General features: G+C 42.1%; 1 long non-coding RNA gene and 1 gene segment (V, D, J or C); one reads left to right on the top strand and one right to left on the bottom strand.

The window, feature by feature from the left end:
* The first annotated feature begins 2,372 nt into the window (after window positions 1–2,372).
* On the top strand, window positions 2,373–4,617 carry LOC122869818. The segment is given in 6 exon segments: window positions 2,373–3,258; window positions 3,423–3,764; window positions 3,940–3,981; window positions 4,224–4,237; window positions 4,353–4,387; window positions 4,504–4,617. Coding segments are annotated over 6 exon segments (501 nt in total).
* Window positions 4,394–7,411, bottom strand: LOC122869834. Its single transcript, XR_006376425.1, has 2 exons — window positions 6,887–7,411; window positions 4,394–6,795 (listed from the first exon to the last, which is right to left on the bottom strand). It is a non-coding gene; the product is annotated as an uncharacterized LOC122869834 (long non-coding RNA).
* Between the last annotated feature and the right edge of the window lie 15,399 nt (window positions 7,412–22,810).

Below are 22,810 nucleotides of genomic sequence, written 5' to 3'. Positions count from 1 at the left end.
TTCCTCTGAATGCCGAGTTTCTTTTTTATCTGGAGTATCAGAAACTTTTCTTGGACTTCTTAGGTTTTTCCGCCATAGGCTCCTCCTCTTAATCGTTTTTAAATTTAAAATAAAGCAACTATGATACTCATAGTTGCTTTATTTTAAATTTAAAAACGATTAAGAGGCGGCAGGCCTAATTATTCGTACCTATCCATCTTTGCCTGGGGTTTCTGACTTTGTTTTGTGTACAAACACAGAAGGCACAAAATCAGGACTACTCAAGTCCATTGACACCTCACCTGAAAATTAAACACACACACACACACACACCCCATTGTTTACTAGCCAAATCTAATACCAGCTAACACTGGTTACCAAACTTTAGCCACATTAGAATATTAGTCTACATTTGACCGACAATTGTTTATGTAAACCAGGCTTTCCAGTGAAATAAAAGAGTAGATAGATAACCTTACCTGATATAAATGACAGCATTTTTGATCGTGTCCTCAGTTTAGTGGCAGTCAACATGTTTAATAACTTGCAGCCATGATCCTGTCGGAATTCTGTAGAACTTGAGTCCGCTGTTGGAATATCGATTCTGACAACCGAACATGCAAAAACCAGACATTTTGATGCTGGTAAAAGTTTTAATTCAATGTTTAAAGCTTGCTAACTTGTCTGGATGGCTGGGGCAGAATGCTACTGTGGTTGCCAACATGAGCATGCATATGATGTCGGCTGTAAAAGGGTCTGTGGTTTGGTTATCAAATAGCTCCAGCACCATTTATTAAGACTGTCCATCCTTTGCCACCAGGCTATATTGGCCATTTCCTGTTTTGCATATGGCTTTCTTAATTGTTGGGGTGTTTTGTGTGTGACTGCTATCAGTGCAATTTAACAGGTATTTCCATTCTGTAATCAATTGATTGTTTTAACATTTCTGCTGATCTATTGTAGATATATTGGCTCTCATCCGGGAGTCATTCTCAAATGTGAAAAATGGACCGGGAACTCACAAAAATGGCTTCTTGAAAAAAAGAAAACCCCTCTTTGAACAGAAATGGTGGTCTGAGATTCAATCTGCCCACATTTACCACAGTGTATTAGGAATGAGGAATGTGTAAGCATACAGCCAATACATAGGTGATAATTGTTGGATTGATACCCGATGAGGTCGGCTTACAACACACTGATTTTCAAATAAATTTTCCCGTTAATATAGCACTCAGTAAGTCAAAATGATTTACACTCAATGAAGTGTGTTACACATACATTGAATGAGGACTTCCATTCTGGTGCCAGATGATTTTATTACACTGCAAACACAGTGAAAGGACAGTCTTGTTTGCTGCTCTCTTGACTTTCAGACTGGGCTAATGTTGGTTCTGTTAGAACTAAAACCCTTTCACATTTGTCGGGCACATTCAAATTAGAATTTAAATGTAATGAACATCTTGGGTAACAATATCTTGGAAAAGAGAAGCCTAGGCTATTTGTCAATCTATGTCACATCCACCTCTGAGGTGGGATCCAAATGATCCTCAATTTTGAAATCATTTTAAACTCTGCCTTGAATTTTGAAATACCCAAATGCCACATTTTGTCAGAATCAGAATCAGAAATACTTTATTGATCCCCGAAGGGAAACTCTTTGTTACAGCAGCTCGCCTGTACGTCAGTGCACACAGGAGAAAGTACTAGCAAAAAATATAATATAATACACTATAAAAACAGGTCAGAAAATAAATTAAGTACCAGGTGGGTATAAGTATAAGATAAAATAAGTGTGAGGTACCAAGTGGGTTTACCGGTTGATGATGATAATACAGTATAATAATACAATGTAATAATATAAGTAATAAGTAGTGGTGCATGTACTGTCGAGTTAAGTGTAGCTTATTGAGATTATTAAGATATTGCACAGCAGTAATGGAGGTAATACACAGAATATTGCACAATTATTCAAGTATGGCAGAGATGTAATGATCAATGTCCAGTTTAGTGGCTAAGGGTCATACAGACTAACGCTTAGAGGGAGGAGTTAAAGAGTTTGATGGCCACAGGCAGGAATGACTTCCTGTGGCGCTCTGTGGTGCTTTTTGGTGGGATGAGTCTTCCGCTGAAGGTGCTCCTTTGCTTGACCAGCACATCATGGAGTGGGTGGGAGACACTGTCCAAGATGCCGTGTAGTTTGGCCAGCATCCTCCTCTCGGATACCACCGCCAGAAAGTCCAGTTCCACCCCCACAATGTCACTGGCCTTACGAATCAGTTTGTTGAGTCTGTTGGCGTCCGCTACCCTCAACCTGCTGCCCCAGCATGCAACAGCATACAGGATAGCACTGACCACCATAGACTCATAAAACATCTTCAGCATTGTCCGGCAGATGTTGAAGGACCTCAGCCTCCTCAGAAAATAGAGGCAGCTCTGGCCCTTCCTGTAAACAGCTTGCGTGTTCTTGGTCCAGTCCAGTTTATTATCCAAGTGAACTCCCAGGTACTTGTAATCCTAATATTGTCCAGATTATAGGTAAAATTGGATTACCAAATCTGAATCCAAATCTTCAGGATCAGAAATCTTAGGACCACCTTCGAAATACCCAATTTTCAGATCATCACTTGCAAAAAGGAACAATATTTATCAAAGTTTCAGATGCACTCACATTAACAAAAGTTCGGTAGAAAGGATGAAGCGACTATAACAAAATATTCATGTTTCATGCATCAGATGATTTAAGATTGCAGTTGCCTTTATGTTGTTTCCCCCTGGACCTGTTTGGAAGCACTTGTTTCCAACTGTATCTGATGTACAACTAGACATGAAGCACTTCGCTGTGTCTTAACATTAACATGAGTATGACCTCAACTTGTGCAGCTTGCTGTTACTCAGTCAGTCAGTCCAGACACTTTCTTTAAGCATGAAATATCCTCACTTTCTTTTGGATGAGAAGATTATACTTGATGCTTGTACTAGATGCACTGATATATATTTTCTATATCCTTGGACTGCTTTTGGAAAATTACCAAGATTATATTTTATCAAATAACCTGAAGAATAACTATCTCATACTCCTTGACCTAAACGTTCACTTCAACAAACATGCATGTGGTCCGTTTTAGGGACAAGAAGAGAAACAAAAAAAAAAACCACCCCGCCTCTTTACATTGAGAGCAGCCTTCCTGGTCAGAGTTGATTACCGACTTCGCAGAGCTTCAGTCATACACACAATGATGAACTTCACCTTGATAACAGTTTTGATTCTCTGCAGCCTCAGTAAGTACTGCCATTGAATAACTCATCAACTTCTTTGCCAACTTTGTTGAATTCTCTAAACCAGCAGAACTAAAATGAGTTACTTATTATTACATTAATTATGAGGTATTGTTTCTCTTTATGTTACTTGAAAAAAGTCTCTTGTCGTCTGCTGTTTGTTTCAGGCTGGATCTCTGTCTCAGCTTCTGAGTCTCAGACTGTGAATGTCCAGCCTGGTGAAGAAGCCACACTGCTGTGCTCTAAGACGTCCGAATCTGACTCTTTGGCATTATGGTTCAGAGTGGTCAACAGAACCAAGGCCAGCTCCATTTCCACTATGATCAGCTCTACCAGCGAACCTCACCACTTTGATGGATTTCAAAATGGAACATTTGAAATGGGATCCAACACCTCCACTGTCTCTCTTAAAATTAAGAGAGTGAATTTTTCTGACTCTGGTCTATATTTCTGTGGATTTTACACAGCGGGACGGACAATTTTTATTGGGATACATTTAAATGTTGAAGGTAATTATAAAATCCTGTGGTATCAATTCTTCTGCCATGTCTTTCTGTGTTTGCTAATTTAATAATTGCCCTATTAGAACATGTGTGGCTATTTAATCATTGTCATAACAAAGGAGCGTGACACAGTTTTTTCAAAGTAAGATCAAGATTAAATGTGTCTTCATTTTGTTAAAAGGCAGTGAAGAATCTCATGATGATGTTGACAGAAAATCTAAAAGTAAGATTCTCTAAGATTTCATTCATTGTACAGTTTCACTTCTAGTCGTCTTAAGATAAAAACAGTATGGCTAACTTAACTTTTGTCAGTTTAATGTTAGCAGTTCTCAAGCCAGTGAAGGGAAAATAGAGTCTGATTATTTTATCTGAGTGTGACAGAATAACAATGTTGATGAGTGTGATCCCAGGCGGTCTAACTGTTTTCCTCGTAATGGTCATCGTTGGTCTGGTTGTTAAAAACAGGAAACTTCAGAAAGGTACTTTTTTTAAAGCTACTCTATGTTGCATTTGGTTTATTGTTTTTTCACTTGTTCAAAGAAAACACATTTACATATTTATCACCTGATTCGACGTATTGTCTCTGTCATTCAGCTGCCAGTGAAGAACAGAATCCACAACAGCGTGAGGTGAACCAAGTGTTATAATTAAATTTTATTTGTTTTAAGTTATTTATTAAAATTATTTTGTTTTTCTCTAAAAGTTCAGCAGGGAAAGATAAGAGACTAAATATTCTTTTTAACAGAATCTGGACTCTCAAGGTCTGAAGGACGCAGCACTGACTTTGTATTCAACAGCAATAAGAAGCAGGAGGCCTGCATCAGATAGGGAAGTGGAAACTCATGCAATTTACTCTGAGTGTGACTGATGATTTATCATATTAAGCTGCTGCCACCCAGCAGAAGGACATTTTAATAAAGTTCCTATATTCATGGTCAGTTTGCATTTTCTGTCTCTCTCTGTTATCTGCACGATTTAAGTACCCAAATGCAGAACGCAAGGAAGTGGTATTTGGATGAGGTTGGAACCGTTTTTATGGTATACTGCAAGCACATACTGGGGGAACTGAGTTCTTCTAGAGCGGCGAGGCTCCGTGGACGGAGAGTGTAGGTTCTGGCTTGGCTTGTGTAGCGGGGCAGGCAGAACACGGAGGCCGCAACCAACGGCAAGGAACGACCACGGGCCTAAGGCAGGCAGCGGTCAAAAAACAGGGGACAAGTCCAACAAGCAAACAAAATCCGACAGGGAGCAGGCAAAATACAAAAGTCCACAGTGCAGACAAGGTACAAGGAAATTAAGAGTCAGTCCAACAGAACTTACAGGAAACCAAAAGCCGGGATGCATGAGACGGGAACAAAGCACAACCAAAATGCACATGATAAGGACAACGACGCGACAATGAACAAACGAAAAGCCCCAGACTAATTACACTGAGGTAAGGGCGACAACGAGACACAGGTGCAAACAAGGTGGGGCCAACAATCTAAACCGGAGGGAAAGCAAACAAAGACAGGAAGTAAAACATATAAGACACACGAGGAGAGGAGCACACTAAATAAAACTCTCACTCTCAGCCAAAGTCTCTGTCTTTCTTATTTTGTCTGCCTCCGATCTTCATCTAAGAGAAACAAGGACATATTTGATGTTTGTTGAGGAGGAGCCACAAAGGACACTGATGGCAGACCATTTGACTTGTCCTGTGAGTAAGTTTGACAGTCAGGGGGAGGGAGGCGTGAGTGAGATACACATCACTTCACAGGAAGAGGCAGCACAGTGTGGTCTGAGCACAACTGACATGAAAGTCACGAGGCCTTTAAAGACAAAGCTTTGTAGCAAAGTAAAAAAAGAAACTGTGAAAGCTGGCCCACTTGAGTTTGACTAAATAATATCAGACTTTTTATTTTTCACTCATACAGACAATGTCTGTCACCACAGGGTGCTGGTTTACTCCATTGTTTTTTTTTTCTTCACATTTTTTATAAATAAAGTCTCCACCAATAAGATTTCAGCCTTGAACACAAATATCAAATAACTTGCTGTTTTCAAAAACCAAGAGTGATGTTACTTTGAAAAAGATGTCAGTCACTCTGTACTTTACACAAACGTATTTAACTACTTTACCTTCACAAGCTACATCAACATCTGCCTTCAAACTTCAAGAAACTTCTTCTCCAGAATACACATCTGCATTAACATACTCAGCCATAGTTTCAGGTCACACTCTCATCTATCAAGTTTCTAATGCTGGTCAGTGAATTATTTTCACTATAGCACAAACATGACGGCTGAAAAAAGTAACTGGTATCCTGAACATACCAGCATCTGTTTTCTCTCTCCTGGCTTAATGTATAACAATATGATCAAAAACACAAACAGCAGGTAAAAGGAGAGAGTTAAGACAAAAAACAAACAAACAACACAATATGACTCAACATGTCATAACAGGAGAAGAAAACAGTGTTTGATCTGGGCTCACATGTAATAAATAATATTCCAAGGACAATTTAGATGGCACAAAGTGAAGTTTTAAGACCAGTCTTCAGTCAGTGTGATAGTCACTTCATATTGCCATGCCTCAGTTTTTATATGGGCAATAATGCACAACAGGGTCGACTGATACACAAAATTATGGAAGCTACAGAATAATAGAAGCTGGTGTAAATTTACAAAAATCTAAATCATCATCATCCTCCTTACAATATTTTGAATACTGAGTTACTGTAAACCATTTATTCAAATCTAGTGTGGAATGAGCTCTGATGTATTGTATATACTGTATACATGTTTTGTCACAGGCTTTTGTCATGTCATGTTGGTTGTGGAGGTCCAAACACATCAACACGTGATCTCAGATTTCGGTAGTGATTACGAGATTATTCCAGAGAAGTGCCAGATGCCAGAATGCCTCCCCTCCATCTCTTGTCTCCAGACGACACTAGGGTCCATTTTCACCTTCTTCGAAGCCATGTTGAACATTGTTTATGTTGTTATGGAGTCACGACTGAATTTGATGCCAACATGAGATTTTGTCTCAGATCTAAAAGATATGGAACAGGCAAATTGTGGCAAAGGTTGTCTGGCCTGCATTAGGCTTTACCTTAAAGCATCTCTACAATTGATACCATTACCTTCACTGCAGAAGAGGTGGATCCTCCCCTTACTTGGTCAACAGGTGCATACAGCAGCAATTCATTCTTGCTCTAACAAATATCCAGTATAGTAAGCGTAGGGTATCAGATGGGAGGAATTAAGATCAATCTGTCCAAAATCTAATTTTGTGAAAAAGATTCAACATTAAGGTAAATATATTATTTTATTGCTTGTGGTAGTGCTAGTTTTGATTCTCACATGGTTCTTTCTCTCCTGCTCTCAGTCTCCGTCTTATTTATATTGTTTGTCGTTGATCGTAATCTAAAGATAAGAAAAACAAAAACCCATTTGTGGTTTGATGGAGGAGGAGCCAGCAAAGGACACTGATGACTGTCAAATGTCCTTATAAGGAGAGTGTGAAAGCAGGGAGGAGTGAGCGACGTACACATCACTTGTTTGACGGGAAGAGAAAGCACAGTGTGGTGTGAGCACAACTGAGCTGAAGATCGAGGCCTGTTAGATCAAAGCTCTGTGAGAATAAAGTCAAATCCTTTATAAATAAAACCTGATATGAAGTGGAGAACACTGTCTTAATTGCCTCTGTAATGTTGACGAAGTGATGGGCCTCTACATTAGGGAGAGTCTACAGGGAGGGAGGAGAAAGTGACGTACACATCACTAGTTTAGAAACATTCACTAATGTAGAAAATGTTTCCACAAGACATTTTTATCTATTTAACTGGATACTGACTTTTATTAAGTTTATAATTGTCTGACATAGTGAATGTGTATATGAAAAATACAAAGCCGAAGCTTTCTGTCCTGGCTGTGTTGGCCACAAGGAACACGTCTTCTTGTAACCCCCCCCCGTCTTTTTCCACCGTGGTGAAAACACTGTGTATCAAACATAAAGCCACAGGAGGACTCGCCTTTAGCTCTCTGCAATGAAACCACATGCAACAAAAGCTGTACTACGATCGTAAAAAAGCTTTGCTAATTTCTCTTAAAATGTGACAATATTTTTTTAGTATATGTAGACATGCAAATCCTGTCAGCAGTAAATCAATTTCTTCTCAAACCATCACCTTCTTTACAGACCACACTAACCAGTTTCCTCACACTCTGTTCCTTTCACCTTTATACATCAGCACCCTGCTTGCAGAAAACAGGCCTTGTGCAGCTTCGTACTTGTACAGCCAGATGACAGTGTCTTCCTCTGTAAACTGAATTATTATTATTTACTAAGTTGGTTACAGGAGCAGACAGCAGCGTGTAACTGGTTAGTAGTGATGTGGTATTTAGTAGCAGTCTAATAACTACTTGTGATCAGATTTGAAATACTATGTTTTGTATTTTCCACATGTGAAACAGTTATCATGCTTCACATGGCTGCCCAGGCAGATGGCATCTATATGCTTTCTGTAACACTTGTCTCCCTGGTGATCCAGCAAGATATTGGGATTTAACTGTAAAGAGTTAACTAGACGAGGCCCTCAAATGACTCTATAAGAGTCTCCCATGAGTGTGTGGACAACATACTCAAGCTTCTTCTCTTCCATTTGGTGATTCCCAAACAGCTGATTCTGTCTGAACAGAAACAACTGAGTCTTCAAGAAGGTGACACATATTATATGTTAAAGCCACACCCGATCACACAACATTAGGTATTTTCCCACAGCTTATTCTCTCAGTGCACCTCTGTTAGTCTCTGACCTTGGTTTGTACCTTCTCCCACTTTCTCTTATCTAACAGTTAGTTGCAGTCTATGGTGCGGCTACAGCTGCTGGCCTGAGAACTTGCATGACTTAGACTACACAGGGAAAAACATCTTACATACAGGGTGCACACAGCACAAGCTATCAGTCATAATATCCCAGCCCATGTGAATTCCACAATCCCCCTTTTGATCTCTAAAAAAGAGATCACACTTAACACCATCTTTCCAGTTCCATCTCCTCCTCTGGATCTGGTTCAGTAGCACCCAAGAGAGGCATCATCATATTCTTCCCCCCACTCTCTTGTTTCTCAATTGTGGATGTGATTACTCTTACACACAGTGCTCTGGCGCATGGAATGCAGCAACACCCGCAAGTTACAATAATAGCTGCAAAAGTTTCTTTTTTCCTTCCGGATGTGATTTCGTCTTCAACTTCTGGCTGGGAATTGTGTTCGTCCAGCACGGTCTTCTATGACCTAGAGGAGAGGTTACTAGCACTTCATCTTTTGCAGCTAACAGTGTGTTTTTGTCGCTGATTCCTCTCGGGGTACAGGGTTAGACTTCCCTGTACCGTTCGACCACAGACCAGAGGATTATTCTGCCTCTTTTATTGGGGTCTGGGTGTTCTCCGACTCAGCTGAGCCAGTGCTTTCAGCTTGTAGTTGCCGTAGATCTGCTCCAATCTCCTCCACACTCTGTCCTGGCTCCTCGGCCCCCTTGCTCTGGCTCCAGTGGAACCAGGTGTCGCCTTTACCTTTAACCCGGACTGCATGTGATGTTCTCTCTGTGACCTCGAACGGTCCTGTCCACCTGGGCTCTGACTACTTCCTTTTGATGACTCTCAGTAATACCCACCGGGCTGTGGGTAGAGTGAATCCTTCTATCAGCGCCTGCCTTTCGCCAACCTGTTTGGAGAAATCTGAAATAAGAGCTTGCAGTTTGTTAAAATATGTCTTGTGTTCCATTTTTTCTCCTTCCTCTCCTAGTCCTGGAGCGGCACTGGGCCCCGGAAACTGTCTCCCTGTAAGTAACTCATACGGCGTGAAGCCTGTACTTTGGTTGAGTGAACTTCTGACTGACATCAGGGCTAGAGGTAACGCATCAACCCAATTCAATTTGGTCTGTGCACAGATTTTAGCCAATTTTTGTTTGATGTTTTGGTTCATTCTCTCCACCTTACCTTGTGACTGGGGGTGGTAGACAGTGCCGAATGAATGTTTCAACCCCATCATTGTTTCTACTCTACGTAGATCTGTGTTTTTGAAGTGAGTGCCATTATCTGATCTAATTTTTTCTAGAAAACCATGCCTTGGGATGTAATGATTAATCAAGCACTTGATCACAGTGGCACTGTCTTCCTTTTTTGCAGGCCACGCCTCTGGCCACCCTGTGAACGCATCCACAACACAACAAATACCTAAAACCTTTCACCGGATCAATCATATCCGTATAGTCTATCACCACCTCCTGGCCAGGGCAGGTAGTAATAGGAAAACGTCCCATTTCCGGTCTCACCACTGGCTTTGGGTTAAAATGTGAACAAACTGTACAACTTTTTACAAAATGCCTTGCCAAATCTGCTAGGAAGGGATTCCACCAATGACACAAGTTCCTGTTCATTTGATTCGCTCCAACATGCCCCAAGCCATGTGCTTCTCTCAGGGCTCTTGCCCTGATACCTGGTGGGAGGACCATTCGTCCGTCCGGCCCCCTCCAGAGTCCATTTTGCTCCGTAGCTCCTCTTTGCATCCAGACCGCTTTTTCGTGGGCCCCCGCCCCCTTTTGATATTCTTTTACTGCCTCTGCAATGAGTTTGGGTCGTAGCTCAGTCTCTTCACTGGTTATCATTTGGTACATTTGCAAATACCCTGCTGCCTTTTTTGCTGCTGCATCCGCTTCCTGATTTCCTTTGGCCACTGGAGTGTTTTTTTGATCATGTCCTCGACATTTCACCACAGCCACCTTTTTGGGCAGTTTCAGTGCCTCCATCAACTCTCTCATTTCCTTTTCATGTTTAATTGGCCTGCCCCCTGCTGTTAAGAATCCTGTGCACAGCCACTGTCTCATTTCCACGTGCACTGCGCCTGCCGCGTAGGCTGAGTCTGTATAGATGGTCACTTCTTTATCTTTTCCCCATTTGAGTACTTCTGTGACTATGACCTCTGCCCTAGCACTGGTTGAGCTTCCAAATCTGCTCTCACCTTGACATCCTTTGTGATTTCCGTCTCGCACTCATGTGGCTCACCTGTCGGAAGTTGTGTCGACACCCAGTCAGTAGTTTCTACGGCCGTTTTTATCATAGGACCGAGATCTTTAGCTTGATGTTTAGGATGTAATGCGAGTGAGATATGAGGGACTGCCTCATCGCTCATACGATACCACTCAAGTTGTTCAGATGTTAACTGTGCGGCTGCAGCTACACCCTCAGGACCAACATAAATGTTTTGTGTTTTAATGCTCCACTGTGAGCCTTGTATTTGACAAAATGCTTCCTGATACCAATCAGTATGTGCCCGATCGTAAAAGAGTGTTACATGAGGTGGGTCTGATGGTGAGAGGTACGGGTCAAGAAGAGAGATCCAGGGCCTCCACTGAGCATACTGGAACAGGATACTGTCTTTTGAAGTGGCGGTAGCCTCGAGGAGGCCCCAGTAGATGTCGGCACATTCTGGTTCCACTGACTGCACAAGCCATTGTCCACTGCTTAGGAAAAAAGGTCCACAGTTTTTGCTGAAATTTTGTCTTTCGGGAGCGATTTATCATAGTGGAAATTAGTAGTAGTAGTAATGGTGGCCCCTGAATCATCGAGAAACGGCAGTGTGTTGTTCATAACCCACATCTCCAGCATGGGGTCTGCCTGTGCCCCAGTTTCCAGGTCTCTCTGTGGGGTGTGTCACTGCTGGGAGTCCTCTGGCCCTTCCCATTCTCCAAAGCTGGGGTACGCCCCTATGTGGCGGTGCTGCATGTGGGTTGGGAGCAAACACACCTCCTTGAGGTGGTCCTCCACGCCCCCTTCCTGGGGGTGGAGCTTTGTGTGGGCAGTTTTTAACCCAATGTCCATACCCTCCACAGTAGTGACCGGCTCTGTATTGGTTGTTTCTGTTGGGTGGACCGCCTCTTCCTCCTCCCCTTGACCAGCCTCTGCCTCCATTATATCCTCCCCTTTGTGAAGACCAACCGTACCCTTGGGGCCTTCTCAGTGGGTGTCCCTGTTTTTCCCAAGGTGGAATAGGATAAAGGTCAGGTATCGATTCTGGAGCTGGGGGTGCAACAGCTACCATTTTTGTTTCTTACTTTTATTCTTTTCTGTCAGGTCTTTCTTAGCTTTAGCTAACTCTAATTTCAACAACTGCAACTGCAAGTCCTTAGTGGTGCTATCTTCCTCTATAGCCTCATCTCTAGCTCTCTGTTGTCACAGACACGCCAGGCTCCACCACACCTCAGCCACACCGTACTTCCTCACCTGAATACTAATTCCCAGCACCTGTTACCCACCACACACCTGAACGCAATCAGCCAATCTACTCCTCCATATATTCCTACTCCTCACCTCAGTCAGTGTCTGGTCTCGTTCGTATGAAGGACAGAGCTACTCTTCCAGCCTTCTATACTCCACGGACTCACCCACGACGTTACGTCAAGACTACCGCCACTCTGAACCCCGAACCCCGATCCCGACTCCAGAAATCTCCGGTCTCCTGAGTGTGTCGCTCCAGCCCCGGCTCCTGTCTGTTTCCAGTCTCCTGAGTGTGTCGCTCCAGCCCCGGCTCCCGTGTGTCTCCAGTCTCCTGTGTGTGTCGCTCCAGTTCCCGTTTCCGTGTTTCTCCGTTCAGTTCCAGAACTCTTCTGCCATCAGCGAAATAAGGGACGGTATCATTACCACTCTCATCCATTTCATATTACCTCTGTGTATAAATAAACTCTCTGTCTCCTCACCGTTGTCTCCGGTTGTTCTGTCCGTAACATCTGTAGGTGATGCACTAAGTGTTTCTCCCATACACGTTTCCGCTCCTAAGTGTGTGTGTTTGTGGTACTTCATTTTCTTGTGTTTCTCTTTTCTCTTCACTCTCTGACTCGCTGCTGCTACTTTCTGCCAATCCTTCTCCAAACCAGGCCCCTTTTAATGTGGTCTGCTGCTTCTACCCTAGAAGCTGGCTGGTCCTCCTCACTCTCCCTCTTGTATAGACCAGACACAAGTCCCATCATTTTAACTGACTTTCCTTTTCTTTCTCTCTTCCTGTTTCCACTTTCCCTGCTCCTTTTTCTACTCCTTACATTCTGTCTTGCTTCGTGTCACAAATGGCTTTTCCTCTTTCTCTCCCTCTGACTGAATCTGCAGAGCTGGCTCCCAGCCTAGACTTCCTTTTTTCTTATCACTTTCCCTTCGGTTTTTCTCTTCCAGCTGCCTTCACTATCTTCTGTGTCTGACTCCCTCTTTGACCTTCTCTCTCTGTCCCTAGGCGGTGAAGTGCAAGGGTGGGGGTTGATGGGCAGGGTTTCAATCTGAAACTGTCCGTCTGTAATGCGGAGAGTGGGATACATTGAGGCTGAGGAACGTGCAACATCATGATCATAGGGCGGGGGTCCTCCTTTTTTCTTTCTTCCACCTTCTTTCTTAGCGCAGTGATCTACTCCTTGCCAATACATAGCCCACTGAAACCACCTCTGTCTCTGCTTCCTCATAAGCCTTTTTACACTTGCGTTTCACCAGCATTCCTGCTCACCTTTTTTCGCCTCCTCAGCTTGCTTTCGGTACTTCTCCTCCTCACCCCACAAATACTTACAGAGGGGTTCCTCAGAACTCAAATCCACCTTTTGTTTCCAATACTATCTCAATTTCTGTCTTAACTGCTTCTTTTGCTTTCTTTTTCTCTGATCCCACATTTCCTACAGCAATCAACATATTTGGGATTTGCTCCTTCAGTGGCTTCCAGGGGCTGTGGCCTCCAGGGCCCCTGCCCCCCTCGCCCACCTCTATCAAATTCTCTGTCCATGCTTTCCCTGCCTATCTACAGATTTAAGCCAGTCAGTTTGTATGGAGTTCACCCGAGCAACTGACCAAGTCAAATACTACTTCTCACTCAACTTCCTCTTTATCACTTTGTTAACACCGCCAGGTATCCGTGAAAAAAGAGGGGAGGCTTTTCGTATTTGAGACACTCAATACAGTCTTTCCCTGGAGAATTATAATAAATGATAATAAGAAGTAAACTTTAGTTATAGAGCACTTATCAAAACAAAGTACAACGTGCTTCACAGCAAGAGAAATAAAATACCACAGCAAATGACAAAATATAATTCAATTAATTATTAAGGTAAGCAAGGACTGGAGAACCACGGAAAACCCCCTCCCCCGACGCTGCAGCCTGTCCACCACAGGGAGCGAGCCGATCCGGGGAACAAGACGGAGTCTGGGCAGGCGAGGACCTTGGGAACTCGGGCGGACGGCCCGGAGCTTGGGAACTCGGGCGAATGGCAGCGAAGGCTGGGACCCTCTGGAGGCCTACCAGCAGGGCTTGAAACCGCCGACGTAACAGCAGGGCTGGAAACCGGCGGCTGGGCCTCGGGACTGGAGGCTGGAGGTCGCTGCGATCCAGCGAGGACCGGAGGAGGCAGGCAGCTGGGAGGCAGAACAGGTGAGCAGCTGGGGAGCGGAGAAGTAGAGAAGATGAGAGGCTGTTGCAGCCGCGGAGCTGGAACTGGTGGAGGCTGCTGCGGCCGCAGAGCTAGAACTAGAGGTGGCGAAACGATTGTGTGACTGCCTCACCTCTCGACCAGATGTCGGTCGCCCAGCGGAGTGCTGGTCCGTGAAGCCATGACACCAAGAAGGCCACCCTGGATCGCTCGGTGGGGTACAGGTGTGGCCATAGGCCGAAGACCAGGGAACACCGCAACATGAATCCCTCGCAGTCATCCTCCGAGCCAGAAAAGGTTTGCAACCTCTCAGGCTAAAAGCCAGAGAGGTTGCCGGAGGGTCTGAGGAGGCGTTGGTGGGTGTGACTGGTGGTGGATGAGAAAGGAGATGGCATCCTCCAGGTTCGGGAAGGGGTCGTCGGGGGAGCTTGCTATCATCCTTACGGTTCGGTCCAACCTTCTGTTACGCTTACAGACAGGCAGGGGACACAGAGGTGGACAGGAATGTTCTTTATTGGATGATAGCCAGGAGTGGACAGTGTGGAGATAGGGGAAGTGGATGTAGGGAGGTCACTGGAGGTAAGCAGGGACTGGAGAACCACGGAGGACTTAATAAACCACCGGAGACATAGGAAACCAGAGAAACACTGGAAACTATTGAAATGAGGTCTTTCTTCAACTGGTATGAGGAGTCCTAGATATGAACGAGGTCAGACAATGACTAAGGTGAGTAGTGTGTTTTTGTACTGGCTGTGATTGGGACTGATGGGGAGCAGGAGTGTGATTGGGAGCAGGTGTGGGTGATTACTGGCTGTGAGGCCTGGCATATCTGTGACAGTATGATGGAATATTGTCAAAATATGATGAACAACATGAAGAATTTTTTTTCATCATCATCTGTGAAGGCAGTGTTGAACCTCATGACAACATGGAAAAAGGCTAAAATGTTCTCCCTGCGTCTCATTTAGATTTATTATGCAGATTAAAATTTGTCAATTGATGGAATAAGATCATTTATCCATATTATTATCAGCCAGATCTCAAGCCAGTAAAGGATAATAAGTAGGTTCCTCAAAAATATGCACAAAATAAGCCATTTGTTAATTATTCAAAAGAAAAGCAGAGAGTCTATTCTAATCATCTTTTTTGTAGAAGAGCCTGGTGAAATAATAAACCTGATGAGTGTCATCCTGAGCGGTGTGACTGTTGTTCTCACTAAGGTCATCATTGTCAAAATGAGGTAACGTCAGACAGGTACTGTTTGAGTGCTGTCCTCTATTTTATTTATGTTGCTTTTGCACATCATCAAATCCATTTTTTAAGATTTACTTTTATATGTTCTATAGTGGACAAGCTAATCAAATCACTTCAACTCGTGACTAGACAATCACTGTATTATTTATGGTAAGCTCATATATGTTAATTTTTCATCCAAAAACAAGAAAGAAGTGGAAACTCAACCAAATTAAGTCTGCAACTAGTCATAGGGCAACTTAAAATGTAGCACTGATCCAGGACCGTCACACCACATACTGTATCACATTTCTGAATGGCCATCTCACAAAAGTCATTCAGGGGCCCCGAAAATGTCTTACAGCAGGACTATTAGAAATACAAACTCACTGGATGCTAGGGTTAGGGTTAGGCAGATCTTTTTAGTGAGTGGGAAAGAATGAACGCGGACAATCTGCTATGACTGAGAATGATCTCTGCCCAGAAGATATATAAATGAGACCACCGTTTTAAATCAGATTTATTACTGCAATGTAGCCTCTAGCCACCAGAGGTAGCCTTGAGCACAGAGCTGCTGAGCAGCACTGCAGTTGGTGAGTGAAGAAGAAATCCAGCTTTTAGTACGTACTGCAGCTGCCATTACAAAGTACGACTGTTGCATGCAGTATGCATACAACTGGGACAGACTACTTCGTCATAACATTCCGCCTTGAACTTTGACCCTCTTGCTCATACAGTACATCCGTCGCAGGCTACATTACTTAAAGTTACCATGGAGATACAACAAAACGCCATTCACTGAGCTTGTCAAAAACAACTCTACTGTTGTTACTTTGTAGTGTATGTAGTTTTAACTTAGAAGTGAAAACTACATCCATACATTGTAGATTCTAACATGCAGTATTATATTCACAACAGTAAACTTACATATGCATTTCTCTGTCATTGTTATTTTCATAGGTATGTCCTTTTGTTGTTATTGGTTATCATTGATTATTTTGTTCACTTAAACAATTCCTATTCTAATTATTACTATATATTGGACTGCTCAGCACTAGGCATGTTATCCCCTTTCACACATAGCACTCTGTTGCTGGCAGTGTTTTGTTGCTTTTGCATAACACTAGTTCCCTTTATTTGTCATCACGCTGTCATCTGTATGTGTACAGATGTTATGGAAAAAGAAAGTGTTAAACCTAACCCACAGGCAAAAAATAGCAACCACAGGAAGACCACACACCTAGCAGGTTTTAAAGATAAAGATTTTCTTTAAATAGTTGCCACTATGAACCCCTTCTGACACTGATTCACTACTCCACTCATCTCTTTACACAAATTGACCTTCACAAGATGCGGCCAATCTGCTTTCAGACTTTTGCCTGAGTTTGAGCACCAAGCATTATCAATGTAAACACAGAGTCCTCCCCTTGTCATCTTGCCGGAGTCTTGCGCTCTGTCAGCTTGCAACATGGTCCGCCCGTCAAGAATGTAGCTAGCGGAGTTTGAAGGAGTTACAGGCCGCAGCATCTGCACACGCAGCCGTTGCCATAGTCAAAATCTTCTGATCCGGTCGATTTCAACAATTTTGGCTTTTAAATCAAATCCAACCAGACATCATTTAATGATGTTTCAGCAATAAAGTCGGAAAAAAAATAACAGATTAAAACAAAATGTAGCGAAATCAGTTAATGAAGCCATTTCTGAGTTTAACCATTCACTTGGCATAAAGTATCTGTACTGGTGAGGTATTGCCATGAATGGGCTTAAAGCATGATCTAACATAAATTGAGGAGTATCTTGCTGTTATTCAGTCAAAGACTCTACAGCATTACATATTCAGAAAAATAACTTTGTGTTGTACTCCATGAGGCAAAATGTTTGCGTCAGTACTCATATTCCTGAAAGCTTTTATGTGGTCAGTTTGAGCAACAAGATAAGCAACAAAAAACACCCCGCCTCTTTACATTGAGAGCACCCTTCTTGGTCACAGTTGACTTACGAACTTTGCAGAGCTTCAGTCATACACACAATGATGAACTTTAACTTGTTAACACCTTTCATTATCTGCAGCATCAGTAAGTACTGCCATTGAATAACTCTCACCAACTTCTTTGCAAACTTTGTTGGATTCTCTAAACCAGCAGAACTAAAATGAGTTACTTATTATTACATTAATTATGAGGTATTGTTTCTCTTTATGTTACTTTGAAAAAAGTCTCCTGTCGTCTGCTGTTTGTTTCAGGCTGGATCTCTGTCTCAGCTTCTGAGTCTCAGACTGTGAATGTCCAGCCTGGTGAAGGAGCCACGCTGCTGTGCTCTAAGACGTCCAAATCTGACTCTGTGGCATTATGGTTCAGAGTGGTCAACAGAACCAAGGCCAGCTCAATTTCCTCTATGACCAGATCTACCAGCAGTCCTGTCTACTTTGATGGATTTAAAAGTGGAAGATTTGAAATGGGATCCAACACCTCCACTGTCTCTCTTAAAATTTGGACAGTGGATTTTTCTGACTCTGGGCTGTATTTCTGTGGATTTTACGCAGCAGGACGGACAATTTTAAGTGTGATACATTTAAATGTTGAAGGTAAGATTATTATAAAATCCTGTTTTATCAATTCTTCTGTTATGTCTGTCTGTGTTTGCTAATTTAATAATTGCCCTATTAGAACATGTGTGGCTCTTCAATTATTGTCATAACAAAGGAGTGTGACACAATTTTTTCAAAGTAAAATCAAGATTAAATGTATCTTCATTTCGTTAAAAGGCAGTGATGAATCTCATGAAGACGTTGACAGAAAGTCTAAAAGTAAGATTCTCTTTAAGATTTATTTCGTTGTCCAGTTTCACTTCTAGTCGTCTTAAGATAAAAACAGTATGGCTAACTTAACTTTTGTCAGTTTAATGTTAGCAGTTCTCAAACCAGCAAAGGGAAAATAGAGTCTAATTATATTATCTTTCTTTTAGCAGAGTGTGACAGAATAACAATGTTGATGAGTGTGATCCTGGGCGGTCTGACTGTTTTTCTCATAATGGTTGTCGTTGGTCTGGTTGCTAAAAACAGGAAACATCAGACAGGTACTTTTTTTAAAGCTACTCTTTCTATGTTGCGTTTGTTTTTTGTTTTTTCACTTGTTGAAAGAGTACAAATTTTCATGTTCTTCACCTGATTCGAAGTATTGTTTCTGTCATTTAGCTGCCAGTGAAGAACAGAATCCACAACAGCGTGAGGTGAACCAAGTGTTATAATTTACTTTTATTTGTTTTATAATTTAAAATTATATCCAGTCATTGCTTAGTTTTTCTCTAAATATCAGCGGGGTAATATAAGTGACTGTAAATATTCTTTTTAACAGAATCTGGGCTCTGATGAGCTGAACTACGCTGCTGTGAATTTCTGTCCAAAAGGAAGAAGAAGAGAAGTGGAGCCGAATGTTGTGTATTCTGCTACTAGATAGGCTCAGGAGGCAACAAGGAATGCTGTTCAGAGTGGAACTGATGCTTTATCATATTAATCTGCCGTTGTGCTTTTGTGTGTGTGGTGGACAGCAGGACTTAACAGCAGACAAAAAAAGTGCAGTCTTCTTTCTAGTGCTGAGTTTTAATTATTATCCCTCTTTCAAAGACGTAATTAGAGTACATCAACACAGAAAGTGGATATTTTAAATGCTGACTTAATAAACAGTGTGTCTATACTGGTATGGGGAAGAAAAATACCGCAGCCATCCAGTTTTACACCCTGGTTGTGTTTTTTTAAAAGAACATCTATGTGTGGTAAGAAAACTGAATCAGCCTAAAGACAAGTCTTGACCACAGGAAGACTGACCTTCAGCTGGGTTCTGTTTTCTCCAGTGTGTTTCTTTCACAATGGAGCCACAAAACACACAAAAGAGAATATCATTGTTAATATGATTTGCTTTATCTCAGATATGGGCCGTGTTGCTGACAGACTTGTGTAGCACTTGAAGACACCATGCTGCAGCACAGATCCTAACGAAGCTGTTAGGACCCATTTATCTGGGAAATTATTCTCTCAGGAACAACACCTGTATTTTAAAGGACAGTTGCAACTTCTAGCATTCAGATGGGGTGAGGGAGTGCTGCAATGTGACTGCACTGTTCTCACAGAGATCGAAGGTAAAAAAGATGAAAAGAGTTTACCTTCTGAGAAGACAAAACAATGATCACCTCTAAAACCACGATCAGTGCATGACAAGATGTGGTAATGCTGATGTTGCCCACTGCAGGCAAGAAAACTCTGCAGTCAGTGAATGTTATTTTATTTCAGTGTTTCAGGGGTCCCAGCACCATTCACCTGTATTTATTTGTGATGAAAGTCATCATGTCCTGGTTAGGTAACCTGCCACACATACATCAGGACAATGTTTACAGTATAAATTACATTCCTTGCTTGTGGTCTTCTATATTATATTATGAGTTGGTAAATAAATCACGGGATGCAAATCATGTGCATGTGCATAATAGGCCGTGTCTGATATGTCAAAAAGGAAACATAAAGAGTGTCAACATGTTACAGTGTTGACACTCTTAAACTCCTTAAACTTTGATCATTTAAGTACAGATGTCCCAAGTCCCAGTTCCCATCACAAATTGCCACAGATCAGGTGTGAGTCCCCCACATCCAATCACATGACGGCAATAAGATTAGAGAAATGGCCAAATCAGTTTCTTATCTTTCTGAAAATGTCTCATATCAGATGACTCATTTGGACTTATTAGGAGAAAATGCTGTGACGTCTCATCATTAATTGCCTATTAAACACAGGTGTGTTCACTCCTTTACTTTTACCTGATGAAGACCGTCTGTGGTTGAAACATTATATCAGTCATGTCCACATGAAACAAAAGTAGTTTGTCTTTTTTCATCATTTGGTCTCTACTTTCCCATCTCTCTTCATCAGGATGTGTCAAACAACATCTTAAGGCAGCTCAGCCCAGGCTTTAAGGCCAGTCGCACAGGGGTCGGCGTCTTTATATCTTAGATTCTAATGTGTGTAGGACTGTAAAAAATAACATCAATAACAGAGTACAACATAACAGATTGTATTTATCACTAGTCTACTTTATCAGACTCAGCTCTGTAAGATGTAAGACTGTAAATACTTTTGTTTAGAGAATCTGGACTCTGATGATCTGAAGGATTCAGCACTGACTTTGTATTAAAACAGCAATAAGAAGCAGGAGGCCTGCATCAGAGAGGGAAGTGGAAGCTCATGTTATTTATGCTGCCAGCAGGAAGAAACTGGAACTGCAACTCTGAGTCTAACTGATGATTATCATATTAAACTGCCGCCACCCAGCAGAAGGACATTTTAATAAACTTCATATATCCATGGTCAGTGTGCATTCTCTCTGTTATGTGCACGATTTAAGTACCCAAATTCAGAACAAAATGAAGTGGTATTTGGATGAGGTAGGATCCGTTTTTATTATATACTGCAAGCAAACACTGGGGTATCTGAGTTCTTCTAGAGCGGCGAGGCTCTGGGGACGGAAATGCAGAGTGTAGGTTCTGGCTTGGCTCATGTAGCAGGGCAGGCAGAACAGGGAAGCAGCTTTGCAGACAAGGGAGAGAACATGGAGGCCGCGACCAACGGCAAGGAACGACCACGGGCCTAAAGCAGGCAGTGGTCAAATAACAGGGAACAAGTCCAACAAGCAAACAAAATCCGACAGGAAGCAGGCAAAATACAAAAGTCCACAATTCAGGAAAGGTACAAGGAAATTAAGTCAGTACAACAGATCTTACAGGAAACCAAAAGCCAGGACGCATGACACAGGAACAAAGCACAACCAAAATGCACATGACAAGGGCAACAACCCAACAATGAACAAACGAAAAGCCCCGGACTAAATACACTGAGGTAAGGGCGACAACGAGACACAGGTGCAAACAATCAAGGTGGGGCCAACAATCTAAACCGGAGGGAAAGCAAACAAAGACAGGAAGTAAAACATATAAGACACACGAGGAGAGGAGCACACTACAAAATAAAACAGGAAACAGGGCAAAACCTCAATCTATGACACTCTCAGCCAAAGTCTCTGTCTTTCTTATTTTGTCTGTCCTCGATCTTCATCTTAGCAGAACAAGGACATATTTGATGTTTGATGAGGAGGAGCCACAAAGGACACTGATGGCAGACCATTTGATTCGTCCTGTGAGTAAGTTTGACAGTCAGGGGGAGGAAGGCGTGAGTGAGATACACATCACTTCACAGGAAGAGGCAGCACAGTGCGGTCTGAGCACAACTGACGTGAAAGTCACGAGGCCTTTAAAGACAAAGCTTTGTAGCAAAGTAAAAAAAGAAACTGTGAAAACTGGCCCACTTGAGTTTGAGCAAATAATATCACCCTGCGGTGACAAACATTGTCTGTATGAGTGAAAAATAAAGTCTCCACCAATAAGATTTCAGCCTTGAACACAAATATCAAATAACTTGCTGTTTTCAAAAACCAAGAGTGATGTTACTTTGAAAAAGATGTCAGTCAATCTCAACTTTACACAAACATATTTAACTACTTTACCTTCACAAGCTACATCGACATCTGCCTTCAAACTTCAAGAAACTTCTTCTCCAGAATACACATCTGCATTAACATACTCAGCCATAGTTTCAGGTCACACTCTCATCTATCAAGTTTCTAATGCTGGTCAGTGAATTATTTTCACTATAGCACAAACATGACGGCTGAAAAAAGTAACTGGTATCCTGAACATACCAGCATCTGTTTTCTCTCTCCTGGCAGTCTTAATGTATAACAATATGATCAAAAACACAAACAGCATGTAAAAGGAGAGAGTTAAGGAGAGAGTTAAAACCATTATGACTCAACACGTCATAAAAAGGAGAAGAAAACAGTGTTTGACCTGTGAATTTTGTGAAAAAGATTCAACATTAAGGTAAATATATTATTGTATTGCTAGTGGTAGTACTAGTTTTGATTCTCACATGGTTCTTTCTCTCCTGCTCTTAGTCTCTGTCTTATTTATAATGTTTATTGTTGATCGTGATCTAAAGATGAAAAATTAAAACATGTTTATCGTTTGATGGGGGAGGAGCCAGCAAAGGACACTGATGACATACACATCACTTGTTTAATGGGAAGAGAAAGCACAGTGTGGTGTGAGCACAACTGAGCTGAAGATTGAGGCCTGTTAGAGCAAAGCTCTGTGAGAATAAAGTCAAATCCTTGTCAAATATAACCTGATATGAAGCGGAGAATACTGGGTTAATTTCCTTGACGAAGTGATGGGCCTCTACATTAGGGAGAGTCTACAGGGAGGGAGGAGAAAGTGACGTACACATTATATGTTTAGAATAAAACATTAACTAATGTAGAAAATGTTTCCACAAGA

Source organism: Siniperca chuatsi, linkage group LG22 (genome assembly GCF_020085105.1).
Source record: "Siniperca chuatsi isolate FFG_IHB_CAS linkage group LG22, ASM2008510v1, whole genome shotgun sequence".
Taxonomy (NCBI): Eukaryota; Metazoa; Chordata; class Actinopteri; order Centrarchiformes; family Sinipercidae; genus Siniperca; species Siniperca chuatsi.
This window is presented reverse-complemented; position numbering and strand designations above follow the sequence as displayed.